A 13619-nucleotide genomic window follows, 5' to 3' on the forward strand; every position below is an offset into this window, starting at 1 on the left:
CAATAAACATTTATAAAAAAAAAAAAAAATTAATATATATAAGTAAATGGCCTTTTCCACTATTAAACCATCATCATCAATAGATAGTGAGGAAATAATATATAAAAAAATCTGATCTGGACACCACATAACTTCCTTGTACACCTATTAAATTACATATACACATTTTTTTTTTTAAATAAGAAGTAATAAAAGTTTATTTTATTAATAACTTGTGATATTTTTTCACATATATATATATATATATATATATTTTTTTTTTTATTGCTATTGTTTATCATAATTTTTTTTACACTCTGAGGTTAATAATTATTTTTTTTTTTTTTTTGTCTTCAGTCATTTGACTGGTTTGATGCAGCTCTCCAAGATTCCCTATCTAGTGCTAGTCGTTTCATTTCAGTATACCCTCTACATCCTACATCCCTAACAATTTGTTTTATATATTCCAAACGTGGCCTGCCTACACAATTTTTCCCTTCTACCTGTCCTTCCAATATTAAAGCGACTATTCCAGGATGCCTTAGTATGTGGCCTATAAGTCTGTCTCTTCTTTTAACTATATTTTTCCAAATGCTTCTTTCTTCATCTATTTGCCGCAATACCTCTTCATTTGTCACTTTATTATATGTATATACTATACTATTCTATACTATACTATAATAATTATTAATAAATCAATATATTTAAATTAAAAAGAAAAAAAAAATAGTTAAAAAAAAAGGAGATGAAATCTGATTTAAACCGATATGCCTTCCCCTGTAAGATCCAAATATTTCATTAATTAAAATTCTATTTGGTTATAACTCTGAAACCAATGAGAATAAGTACTACTTATGCAATCAAAAATTTAAGTACTACTAAATGCAAAATTTCAACATTCTACGGCTAATGATTTTTGAGTTATGTGAGATACATCTGTATGCATATATGTATATACAGACATCATGTCGAAACTAGTCAAAATGGATATTTCTGATGAAATCTGAAAACCGAAATTTTTCATGATCATAATACTTCCTTTACTTTGTACAAGGAGGTAAAAAATGTACAAATAAAAATTTAAAAAAAAATGGTTAAAAAAGGAAGAAAAATTGTATAATGAGTGTTTTTAACTGTATTTAGTGAATAAACCTGAGAGGGGAAGATTATCATTTTTAAGTATGCCCAGTTAAAAGTTTAAAGATGTTTAAGTAACTGAAACCCTAAACTCAGATTGCCTACTATGACCTAATGCATGCCCAATATATTGACTTGGTGGGTAAGGTAAAAGTTTATCACAAGGAAGGCTAAAGTTAGTATGACTTTAAACCAATCAAATAGATATCCTTTCCAATGAATAAAAATTAAATGGAGGCCATTTAACCATTTAGTATTCTTTTGGTAGAAACAACAGTTTTTAATAAATTCTAAAATGTTATTAGATTTGGTCCTCTGTTGTTTTTCATCAATGAACTTTTGTTTGTAGTTATTGATGAGACCAATTTCCAGGCACTGTTGGACTGTCACCAATTTCTTCTATATTTATAATGAGCCAAAATACTTTTTTGTTCTAGTTTCAATTTTTCTTTCAGTTTCTCCAAGTAACATGTTTCAATTATTTATTATCTTTACAGATCAGTTTATAAATGCTTCTCCTTTCAATGGGTTTCATTTAACTATTAAGATTTCTGAAGACAGAGGCATAAATTTTTAGACTTAGCCTCTTATAAAATAATAATTAAAGTTAATAATGAAGTTGTAATTTTATAAAATACTTTTTACCTTACTTTTATATGGAGGACTCCATGAAATTTTTGTCCGTGCTTTTTACTGTCCTTATTCTCTGTTATTCTGAAATAATGTTTTGTTGATTCTTTTCTGTCTGTTATACCGATAACATGACTGGGTTATATGTTCAATAAACTTCATCTCTCTGTGATAAAGCTCCAGGCCAAGTGACAGTTGGTCTATTTTGTAAACTAGCACATTAATAGCTGCTACCTTAGGTTGTGCAGGATGAAAAAAATCATTAATAATGTATCTTCCTTTTTGTTACTTGAAAATTGCTTCAAAGAATTCTTAATTAATCTAGTCTTCATTTATGAAGGAGTCTTTTGAAATAACCTTGAATTATTGCTTATGTTGTATCTAATTAAGCATGCATGTGATATAAAAACAAACATATCTCTATTTTACATGATATTTTACTTTATTTAAGACCATAGATTTTGTACACATAGAAGAGATGTAGCAGTAAATATGTTTAGTTACAGCATGTTTCAAAACTGACATTCAGTTGGTTGATAAGTAAAAGCAGAGTTAAGAGAAAGACTTTGTTGTATATGTAATTTAGTATGTCCTCTGCTGAGTAGAGGCTGATTATGTATAATACACTGTTTTTCACATAAACGGGTATATTTTTTGTTTTATACTATTTGACACCCAGTCTTTTCTATGATTATGTTGCTTGTAAAATATCTGAGGTGTAAGTTTCAGTTGTTCAAATTCCTTTCTGTTAGACTAATGATTATTATTATCCAACTAGTCCCCATGACAAACAGAGTGAAAGTGTCACATGGCACTGAATATCAGTGACTTTTTGGTGGAACATCCTGATCTCAATATTTACTTTGCTTGGTGAACAAGGCATTAGCAACCAGTTCACTTCTCACCTTTTGTAGTAAGTCTGACAAGAGATGCTTGTTATTTTTGAGGATGTTTGTGCTATTTTCAGGATGTTTCATTTCTGGTTATCATGACATGAATCAAATCGTGCAAATGTTTACATACCATGAAACCTACTTTTGCTGAGCTTTGGTTGATCAAAGGAGTAAAGATGGCTAATTAAGAGCATTTGTTTGCCTTCAGATATTATCTAAAAGGGTAATTACTCAGCAAGTAGGTTGTTGAGCAGGTCAATTCTTCTATTAATAATTTTATTTAAAATCACATTGTAATTCACTTTCAATCTCAGTAGCACATTTTTTTAACATCAGTTTTAATAAGTGAATTTTCTAAAATAATTTTTTGATAATATTGTCATATGATTAAAAACACAAAGAGGAAAAAATAAAAGAAGATTAAAAATTCATTTTCACAGCATAAATCTACAGTTTTTTAATATTTCATATTTATTTATTCACATGGTAGCTACAGAATGATGTTCAAATTCAGTTCTATTATACAGAGAAAGGAGCATATTGCTTTTGTATGTTAAACAGAGTTTATGATGAAGTTATAACCACATGACATCTTTATTCTAAATAAATATGAGAACAAGTTTAGTTCATATTTTAACTACATCATAATCTAAAAAAAAATAATTTCAGTTGCAACCATGTTGCAAAACATACTATTAAAGTGATGACACTGAGAAGGTTGTTTATTATATCCATATGTGGGTAAAAATATTTATTAAATACAACTTCATTACATTTGGTGTTGTTAAAACACCAAAGGTGTTAATAATTTTGAATGATGAAAAATGTTTTAAAACAATCATGTTTAATTTGAATAAATTAAATTGTTTTTAAAACAACTACAAATTGTTTTTAAAACATTTTGGTTTTTAATTGTTTAGTGTTTTTGACTCAACACATGTTTTTGTATACCACAATAACTATAGTTATAATACTGTTTAAACAGTAATTCTGTATATTAAAATTTGTATTATTTATTAAAAATTTAGTTTTACTTTGTGGCAAAAAAAAATGTATTAATTGGCTGCAAATTATTCTTTTGTTCAATGTTCTCAGTAACTTTAAAAATGAAAATATTAAATTAATATAATGATATATAAATTAATATTCTGTTTATTTCAGCCAGAAGCATTATCACGATGTAGTACACCACTATCTCCTGGAGGTCCTCTTATGGGTTCTGGTGGCACTCTTTCAGATTTAGCTATGATAACTGGTAACAGGGCAAAACAGATTACTGATCCATTACCATTTTATGAAGTTGAATCATCTGCTGCTAGCAAACAAGAGCATGTTATTTCTGTTGTAAGTTAGTCAAGAGTTGTTAAATATTTAGTAATTACAATTGTAATTACCTTACATGGATTTTTATTGTCTTTCCATAAACAAGTTTTTAGCAGATTTCTAAAGAATTTGGGAATTGTTACTGTACCCAATCACATTTATTTATTCACATGGTGATTACAGCATGATATTCAAATGCAGTTCTATTATTTAGAGAAAGGAGCAATTAGCCATAAACAGAGTTTATGATGAAATTATAAACACATGACATTTTTATTCTGAATAAATACTGGTTCAAGTTTAGTTCATGTTGACTGGGTGTAGTAGCACCCAGTCATGCTGATATATGTCAATATATGTTGAAATATGTATATAAACATTATATACATATGTAAGTATAAGATTTTTTTTGTCTGCTGCATAGGGAATAAATCTTAACAGATTTTGATGAAACTTTGTAACTTGATGTAAACCTATTAGGAATAGAATCCTATTGATTTTCAGGTGAATTGGTTCACAGCAACTGGAGTTACAGAAAAAAAGACAGACTTTTTGTTATTTTAATTGGATCTTCTTCATTATCTGTCGCCACTGAATTAAATAAAATATTATGCTAATTATTTTAAAATGTAATGTATAATAAACATTATTTTTAAAATTATATCAACAATAATGCAAACAAAAATGCAGAATAATTAGTTTAATATTTAAAGTAAAATAAAGTAATAACAATTCTTAAAAAAGCCTTTGATAAAACTGTATTTGCTGCAGTCTAGCTTATTTGATTTATACTTAAATGAAGCTGTAGTTTTTATGGAAGCATTAGTTTAAGTGTATGATTTAATTTAGTAGTGACAGATAAAAATTTAAAACCAGTTATAAAATAATAAAAATGTAAAACAAATTGTTAGGGATGTAGGATGTATACTGAAATGAAACACCTAGCACTAGATAGGGAATCTTGTAGAGCTGCATCAAACTAGTCAAGTAACTGAAGGCAAAAAAAAAAGTGACAGATAATGATGATCTTTTTCGATCTTAAAGTGAGTGTTACTCATGAACGACCCCACCAATCTTCATCAAATTTTCACTTGCACAACTCCAGATACACTACTACAGCATATCTAAATTTCAGTAAAATTGATCTGGTAGTTTTGGAAATTTTTTAGCCACAAAAGTTTACATGTAGGTCTATATATTTAATGTAAGGAAACCCCAATTTAAGCGAATGGATTTTTGTACTCTTTATACCTCAAAATGTGGAGAAATTTCATTTTCATCCCTCACTCCCACCATGCAACCGAAAATAATATCATACTTTTTTGAAAAGTCTATAAAAAAAAGCGTAGTTACATAGAAAAAAAATAGCTATTTTTGCTATAGTACTTTAGTTTTGCAACAATAAAAAATTTGATATCTGGTATGAAGAAAAGGGATTGTTATCCAAAAAATCAGTTTTAAAGCTTTAATTGTTTTGAACACATGATACTAACATAACATGAAATCCAAAATTCACCATAAGCTAGCTAAAACACTGAAAGTAATATTCTTTTCAAAAATCATTACAGCACTGCAACATCGTTTCTTTCTTAACTAAAACTGGAAATCTGTCCTTCTAAATGTACTTACTGCGACAGAGTTTAAGGATTTATTTATGGTATATTACTTCTCACCTGTCAAGCTGTAAGATTCATTATTTTTTGGCTGTTGATGTAAAGTTCCAGGATGATCAAACCTGATGCACTGTTGTCTTGGGATAGTCACTTAAAGATTAGTAAATGTTTATGAAGGTTTAAGTCTGGGTATTGCAGTAGCTGTAATTCCAATTTATTGACAATGATGTTGGAATGTTTTCTAATAGGTTATGTAGAAATTATTATTAATTAAATAAAATTATCTTTACATGCTAGTTATATTTAATTCAGTTCATTTTATTATAATGGGAAAGTACCAATTACAGTCAAAATATGTAATTACACAATATCGGAACCGGGTATGGTTCCGATATTGACTAACTGATGAGAATTCAATATGTTAACCACTATTTGGTGGTCAGTTTATAGTTTGTTAATGGAAATGGTAAATGAATTTAGAATAAAATAAAATTGTCAGAATTTATATGAGTTCCGATTTGTTTATTTTGAGATAATGCTTCACAACAGGCTCTAGCTCAGTTCAGCCTTCTCCAGTCTGAAATTCACAATTTTTGAGGTTATTTGTCAAATAACTGTAATAATAGGTATTCATATAAGATAAAAAATAATTGAAATTAAACGTACCTATAAACATCTCAATAGTTGATCAGTAATGAATTGTCATTAGAAAACATAGGTTCAACTCTTACATGCTTTCTAGTAACATTATTCTTTCTGTTGTTGCTGTTTATTTCAGCCTTAAGATAATAAAATTTATGAGTTATGAATTTAAGGAATTTAGGTTTTTAAAACTTTTTAATAATTTTTAAGTTTTTTTTGTAATTCCTGTAACAATTTTGTATTTGGAATTACTTAGTCTTTCCAAATTCAACGTAAATTTGCATTCTTGAAAGTAGGGGAGATTTACATGTAAACAATAACTTGAATAGTGAAAAATACCTTCTTGTAGTTGACCTTTATTATATTCTTTATAACTATGCTCCACATTATTTGATAAATGATTTAAACATTGTTAGGGAAGTTTGATCTCAATTCTAAATATTTTATTATGGCAGGCAGTCAAAAGTTGTATTATTATAGTTGCAGTTAATTTTAAATAGGGATTTATTATTACCTTAACTTTGTATGTATTTATTGTAGTTAAAAAATACAATAAACTTTATCAGTTTAATCTTGCATACTTTAAATTTTAACTTTCAGTTTAAATTTTAGCCTTGCATACTTTTAATTACTTTTTCATGTATTTGTATTTTATTTTATAATAGTTATTTTGAAACATTTCAAAATAATAGATGTTAATATATTACAGTAAAACATTAACTAAGTTAGCAAAAACTTAAAAAAAGAAATCACTTCATAATGAATAATTTTTAATAACACACAAGGAAAAAATATGTTAGTTAAAAGAAAACTGCAGTTAGCCAGTGGACCAGACAGTATAGGCACATGTGAAGACGATGACAGGTCACTGTAAGCACTGAAATCTGTACTGATTTCAATACATAATAGACTGTTGACATAATATGGTATCAGTATGATTATTGCAGACAGAAGTGGAGAACAGCAACTAAGTTAATAATTAGTACAATGTACAGTAATAGTTCATGATTAGTTTGTTGTAGCTCCTTTACAGACTGTTATCAATTATTGTGAACATACCAAAACCTCCATTTTAGTTATCTTTATAATGTAAACCTGTTATAAATGAGTATTATTATAAATATAAATTGTGTCAACACATCTTTAAAAACAATAAAAATATTTGTAATGAAAAAAATGTAAGAAAGGAAATGATGTGTCTCTTGACCAGAAATGTTTGGTGTGCTCTTCATGATTACTAAATAATATTTTTTAATTGGCATATACTTATGTAATCACATGATTGAATCAATGAATTTTATGCTTACAATATTGAGTTAAAATCAATGTAGCTGTTTGGAGATACTGTACCACATACAAATAAAAATAAGACAGAAGACTTTGAAGCTTAAATAGATGGGTAACACCTGATTTGTCCATCATTTTAAGACTTTAGAGCCAGTAGATTGTATTAATTGATCATAAAAACTTGTGTTGTCTTTTTGGAGAAAACTTTTAATGGAAAAAGTTGTCTTCATTATCTTACAGAATTTGAGGGAAGTGAGTATGCATCTTTTGAAACGTAGCAAAGGAATCACATCTCCAATGCAAGTGCATGCAGTTGCAACTCGTTATGCAGCTGCCCAGTTAGAAAGTTCCTACCATCTTTGTCATATTGTCACAAAATCATCTGCAGTTGATACAGTTCATCAAGAGCGAGGATTTCCTCTTGTGTTAGTATGAATTGTTTGAGTTTTTAGAAAGAATACAAATGTTAATTTTATATAGAAATTTAGTTAAATATAAAACTTGAAATATTTTAATTAGTAAAATATTTGTGTTTAACTGTAAAATGGAACAAAAAAAAAAATCCATTTAAATTGTAGAATTAAGAAGTGGAGCAAAAAATTCTTGCTATAACATGTGCAGAAATCTAATTTTGATATAGTGGGTGTGGGTACTAGGAAAGTGGCTGAATGCAGCTCTAACCACTGTTGATAAGTCTGATCACATAGTTTGCCATCATAAATTATTAAAATCATTCTTTGTTTCATCTAAAAATAATGAGGTCTTACATTGCAGAATTTCGTTGTGCACAGCATGACTATCAATATCTTTTTGGTCAAGCTTGAAAGAAAACTAGGTAGGTGTTTGTCACTGTTATCTATATGAAAAGCTTTCAATATTGAAATTTATTAGGTTGGTGATTTGAACGTATGTAGTCTTCAAAGGGTCTTAAACATTAACCCCTTTAGTGATGGTGGGGGATCACCTCCTTTAAATTATTTTGTGGTTGTATTTAGGCTTGTGTCTGTAATTGCAAACAGAGTAATAAATAATAAAAAAAACCTTTTCTAAATTATTTAAATCTCAAATTTTGAAGATTTTCGTCTTTATCTGAGTCATACAATTAATATCAAGTACTGATGATATAGCCACCAATATGCAAAAAATGTATAACAATAAATACTTAATAAATAATAGATAACATCAGTAACAACGTTAGTGATGTTATGTAAGTTCCTAGTAAGCTTACAATAGTCAACATACTAAGCCAGTGACTCACAAAATATGTTGTGTAATACAGCATTGGACCAATGCAGTTTTAAGCAGAATATTCTTAAGATCTTACATTGTTTTGCCTGTAAATATTTTTAATTATTCAATCATTTATCAATTGATATGAAATTATGTAGCAAGTTCTAATTATTAATTATTTTAGTTTTTTTTGGAACGCTGCTAGTTTGCATAATGTAGAACTGTTGTTTTATGTAACTGAATGCTTTGATTGCTGTGGCCAATGTACTTGAAAGGCTATTTGCAAATCTGGACTGCAGATCCATGCATTGAATGTGTGTAAACAAAATATTTATAACTGTTATTGCAACTATATATAATTAATGATATTGTTTTTATATTGCTAATTATAATAGCAGTAGTATTAAAAATGACCAAACATGCTGAATTATTTATTACATTTATATAAAAAAACCTAAGTATATAAAAAACCAAACTTGGAGGTCCCAAGTTTGAATCCCGATTTGGTATGGCATTTTTCATACACTACAAAATTCCATTTCCATATTCCACATACAAGCTTCTGTGTAACTTCAGCAACCGAAAAATTTATAAATATATAATGAAAAGATGTTAAAAGCAATAAATAAATTTGTATAGAAGTTGGTTTCATGAAATTAATTGAAGAGCATGACATGTAAAACTATACTTGAGAAACATCACAGTATGTTATGTATTCATATCCATGAGTATACGAGAAGAAATTATGCCATTCAAACTTATGTAAGGTTAAAATATACTTTAATTATTGTGTTCTTATTTATGAACTATTGGAGTAATACATTGTTGGTGAGTAGAAGTTTGTAATCTTGCAATCAACCTTACAGAGTATACTGCTCTTAGAGCACTTTATTTCTTAATGCCAATATTAGAAATATTGAATTTCAAATGATGCCTAATTCCATATACGTGGATGATTCTACTCTGTAGTTAATATATGATGATTTACAGTTGAAAATAGAAATTACCTGATTATTTACTCTTGGATAGTCACCTTACAGTGCAGTCATTTATTTATAATACTAAATACACAAAACGTTTAGTAAACCATTCTAAATAGGAATTTAAGAGTTCAAGAGAGGCAAAAGAAATTTACTCTCTAGGTAGGGAGATTTTAGTGATTCTTTACAACTGAAGCTACATGTCACACTGTAAACTTTGATTTCTCTCTACTACAAACATAGATCAAAATAGTTATTCTGTTTCAAATTGTTTTTGTGATTTATTTATATGCACATGTCTCTTATTATTATTTTAAGATTATTTCTTCATCTTTATTTTTCTGATTTCTGTTAAAGAGATGGTCTTGAAGAAGGTAAAAGGCGTGTTTTGTTTGCATTAATGGAACGTTATAATCTGGCTGTTGAGATGTTGGCATTTCCACTTCCACAGGGATTTCCTTCTTTTATGGCATATCTTGGTTATCGAACATTACCATTCCCAATGTTTCTACAGTATGTTCAAGCTAGTGTTCTACAGCTGCAAGTTGATGTTATGAAGGCCATTATGGCAGGTATTTATACCAGTATTATTTTTTAAATATTCTATTTGTAATATAATATTTTTGATGTTGTTAAAAATTTCTAGGCTTATGAGTGATAAAAACTTTGATGATGAAAATATGTTGTTATATTAAAGGCTTGTATGCCAGTCATGGTGAGATATAACCTTATGCAAAGTGGTGAAGTTGTGTACATGGTGACACCTGTATTACATGAATTTCTGTGACCACATCACAATTCCAACTGTGATTTCATTATGAAATGCAAGATAGAGCAGAAAATTCAAATTTTGCATCAGACTTAGAAAATTTGTGGAAAAAACCTTCAAAATGGTTCAGCAGACCTATTGCAATAAAATAAGCTGTAGCCATGCTAGGTGTTTTGAGTGTCATTCATTCTTTAAGAGGATCAGATTATCATTAAAAGTTAAATGAAGTCAGATGACCTTGAAAAAATTACAATACTGTGTGTAAAGATAGATGACTTCTGATCACCATAAAAGACATTTCTATAGCTTGGTCATCTCATCCCATTGATTGTAGCCTGCAGATTTGGACTCCTGTAACTTCCTCTTTTCCTAGGATGAAGCTGAAGGTTGTTTTCAGGTCGTAAAGGAGATAAAAGCTGGGGTTAGTCACAGAAGCTGCTTAATTCACTGAATAATGAGGGCTTCATCAGTGCATTCCAGTGGTTGGAGAAACATTGAGAGCTATGAATTGCTGCATATAAACTACCTTGAAGGGAATTGGTGGCCAGATTTAAATCGAGCATTTCTTTTATTAGTCTAATCTATTAATTTGTTCTTAATTATTTATTTTTGGTCTCTGTAGTTTTACCATCTTTAACAGTAATAATCCTGGTTCTTCTTGTTGCTTTGAATGCTTTTCAGAAAGTGAAGATCTCTAGTACTGCCTGCATTTTGTTCATTAACATGTTCACTTTATGTTGTTCCATTTTTCTGCTAATCTACTGCACGCTTCACAGCATTGTTTTATCTTTCTTTCAAGTGAAAGAAAATTAATAAGATTATTAGTTTTGCTGTCATTTGTCTAATAGTAAATAACTTGGCCCTAAGGTAGAATCTCTCTCTAAACTCCATAGATAGAGGAACTCCTACTGATGGAGTAAATCCTAACATAGCTTTTGAGTATGGGTCCTACACCACCAAAACATTTATGTTCTGTTCTAAGAGCAGATCAGTGACCAAGCTCAAACCATTTGTTATTATTCTCATAACAATTTCAATTTCCAGTTTAATTTAATGGTTATTAGATTTAATCTGTTAGATAATCCAGTTACTGATGAAACCTTTTTGTCTTCTCTTTTAAAAAACTTATGATAATTTTTTAATTTTTAGTGACATCAACTGCTATAGACTTTTGAAAATAGTATGCAGTGACACTAATCAGCATTGTGTAACTTCAGTGATCTATAGGAACCAGTCTGTTAAATGTAGCTTAGATTACTGTGACTGATTTATCCTTACTTCACGTGCTTCAATTTTCAGGATGCTATTCCAGAGATGTTCCATAACATCAGATTGTAAGCATACAGTAGATCCAACTTATGCTTATTTAGATCATCTACAAATGTAATGTTATGCTGGATGATGTTATATTATTTAATTGAATTTATATCTTTAACATTTTTACAGATTTGCCCGATACTGGTGAAGGGCTTACAAAAAAACTCAGATTATTACAAATTCTTCCAAGATCAAGAGGGAAACGCTTGATGAATCAGTGGTCTCATCCGGCCAGCTTGATGATTCGTGCTAGAGAACATGCTTTAAACATTCTTTCTGGGGTAGAAGGAGCACATGCTCGTGGCCATCCCCATCGTCTTAGGAATCAATCTATTAACAGAGGTAATTTATAAAGTAGCTGTTTCTATTTTAGTTATACTACTTCAGTAATTTTATTATATACAAGTTATATTTTGCTTTAAAAATAAAAGATATAAATTCAAATATGAATTTATATTGCAAATATGAAATATAAATTCATATTTTTAATTGCTTATAGATTAAGTTCTTTTTATAATTGTATTATGTAATGATTTTAACTTTATTTATAGTTGTAAATGATAATTGTTTACTTTATTTGTAGTTCTCAGTTGTTGATTAACCAGGTTTACAAACAAGTTTAAAAATACTTTCCATTTGTAATATTCTGACTATCCAGAGGCCATATTTATTTATTTATTTTTTATGACCAGGAAATGAAGTTTATAGTATATAATGTAATTCCATTTACATTGTTTTCTGATGTGATAAATGATGTTCATTTAATTACTATATGTGTGGAGAACAGAGTGAACACATCACCTGTGGGATGTGGGAGTGAATATTATCTGCATTTCAGAGGGCTTGGCATGCTGATGTGCATCAGTGCATTTAGTTCAAAGAAGAAGGAAGTTGGAGACCACACCACCTTCACTCTAAGCTTAACATAGGATGATTGTTATTAATAAGAATGGTTATTCTATTTTTCTTTTAATTCAGGTTGTCTACAACTATTAAAAACAAGAAAGGTTTGGCCTTCATAATACAAAAATCACATTCATTGGCAATTTCAAGTAAAATGGGACATTTAAAAAACTCCTAATAAAGACAAGCATTTTACCCACTACTCCCCCCATTCTTTAAGGGTATTTAAAATACCTCATCGCCAGGCTGTGTTGTACGCCCTCCTGATATCAAAGAAAATAGCAATGAGTTGCTGGCAGAACAGAAAACCATTTTGGATAGCTGTTTCCAGTGATACCACACAGGAGACATGGGAGTAGTGCGTGGATGGTGTCTGTGTATAATTACTTCATGACTTTCTCCTAGCTTCTATGAATACATGTCGACATTCTGCTCTAGCTCTACAATATAAATTTAGATGTTCATCTGAACATTTGCTACGGTTAATGATGTTCATCATTTGCTACGGTTAAATTTACACGTTGAATGCTGTTGTTTCTTAATCGTGTTTTGATAATCAACCAGGGAATGGAGGGACGTCTTGGATTTTTTTATGTTTGTGGAATGAATCTACTAGCATTCTTGAGTACCAGGAAAGTAAAAGAGGAAAGTTGATGTAGGGCGTCAGCACTATTGCTATATTGTGATGGGAGGGCCATATGATAATTATTCCAATTTGGATTTGGAAACTGGAGATGCATTGATTTGTTGACATATATCTTTAAAGGAATCTTGGTAGTGTGCTGCATAGGTGATGTAGCAATTAAAATGGTTTTCAGTAAATCACGTGTCTGTCTTTCCACTAATAATACCTTTTTTCTTGCCTGTACTCTTATGTAGCTCTGTAATAGTTGCTGTGAGTGAAGCAACTTGATCA

The 13619-nt window shown here is 29.3% G+C and overlaps 1 protein-coding gene across 1 annotated transcript in view; it reads left to right on the forward strand.

Annotated features, from left to right (window-relative positions):
* Nucleotides 1–13619, forward strand: part of pigeon (gamma-secretase activating protein pigeon) — a 78686-nt gene that overhangs the window by 53136 nt on the left and 11931 nt on the right. The window contains exons 12-15 of the mRNA XM_075359874.1: nt 3801–3983; nt 7745–7929; nt 10072–10286; nt 11930–12142. Of these exons, the coding sequence (XP_075215989.1) occupies nt 3801–3983; nt 7745–7929; nt 10072–10286; nt 11930–12142 (796 nt within the window). The remainder of the gene's footprint in view (nt 1–3800; nt 3984–7744; nt 7930–10071; nt 10287–11929; nt 12143–13619) is intronic.

The sequence above is a fragment of the Lycorma delicatula genome, chromosome 3 (genome assembly GCF_047948215.1).
Source record: "Lycorma delicatula isolate Av1 chromosome 3, ASM4794821v1, whole genome shotgun sequence".
NCBI lineage: Eukaryota > Metazoa > Arthropoda > Insecta > Hemiptera > Fulgoridae > Lycorma > Lycorma delicatula.